The following is a 676-nucleotide window of genomic DNA, read 5'->3' as shown; positions in this document are numbered from 1 at the left end:
GGACCGCTGTCACCGGCAGCCTCTTCTCTGCCGTTCGGGAAGATTTCAATGCCCTGAAGCCACACCTGTGGGATGCTGTGGACGAGGAGATCTGTCTTTCGGAGTGTGACATCTACAGGTAACGGGGCAAGTGCTCACCCCGCTGGGCCTGGATCCTGGCCCCTTTCGTGCATGCTACGGCCTGTAGAGAAACAGAGTTATTTTTCAATAAAAGCTTATGTTTTGGCGTGTGCGTGAAGACTTCGCAGGGTGTCTGCTCACCGGAATTTGCTGGCTCCCTACCTATGGAGGGCGAACCGCTGCTGCCGTCCCCTCCCACGCAGAACTTCCAGGCCCTGGAAATCTGCGCCCCAGGCGGCAGTGGCGCTGACTGGGCCTCGCCCTCTTTCCAAAGCGAGCCCGGGAGTACCGGGTGGCTCCTGCCGCCCACGCAGGCTGGCTCACTGGCCTGACTAGCCCTGTGCTGCCTGGCTCTGAGGACACCGACTCCCTCCCGCCTGCTCTCTGCCCACCGAGGTGGCTCCCATCTTGCCCAGTCTTCCCAGTTTGCTTCCTCCACTGTACAGCTGGGGCGAGAACAGGGTTGGCACTGGGAGCAGAGTCCAGCACCGTGTTTCTCATGCCTCCGCTTTGCTGTTGCAGCTACAACCCCGACCTGGATTCGGACCCCTTTGGA

At 60.8% G+C, this 676-nt stretch overlaps 1 protein-coding gene across 1 annotated transcript in view; it reads left to right on the top strand.

The window, feature by feature from the left end:
• The window catches only part of MAF1 (MAF1 homolog (S. cerevisiae)), a gene marked incomplete at both ends in the record, with an annotated part of 3,095 nt that overhangs the window by 1,702 nt on the left and 717 nt on the right, over positions 1-676 (top strand). The window contains one exon of the mRNA XM_009701710.1: positions 643-675. Within this exon, the coding sequence (XP_009700012.1) occupies positions 643-675 (33 nt within the window). The remainder of the gene's footprint in view (positions 1-642; position 676) is intronic.

This window comes from Cariama cristata, unplaced genomic scaffold (assembly GCF_000690535.1).
Source record: "Cariama cristata isolate BGI_N322 unplaced genomic scaffold, ASM69053v1 scaffold25486, whole genome shotgun sequence".
Taxonomy (NCBI): Eukaryota; Metazoa; Chordata; class Aves; order Cariamiformes; family Cariamidae; genus Cariama; species Cariama cristata.
Note: the sequence above shows the minus strand (reverse complement) of the source record. Positions and strands in the feature narration are given on the sequence as shown.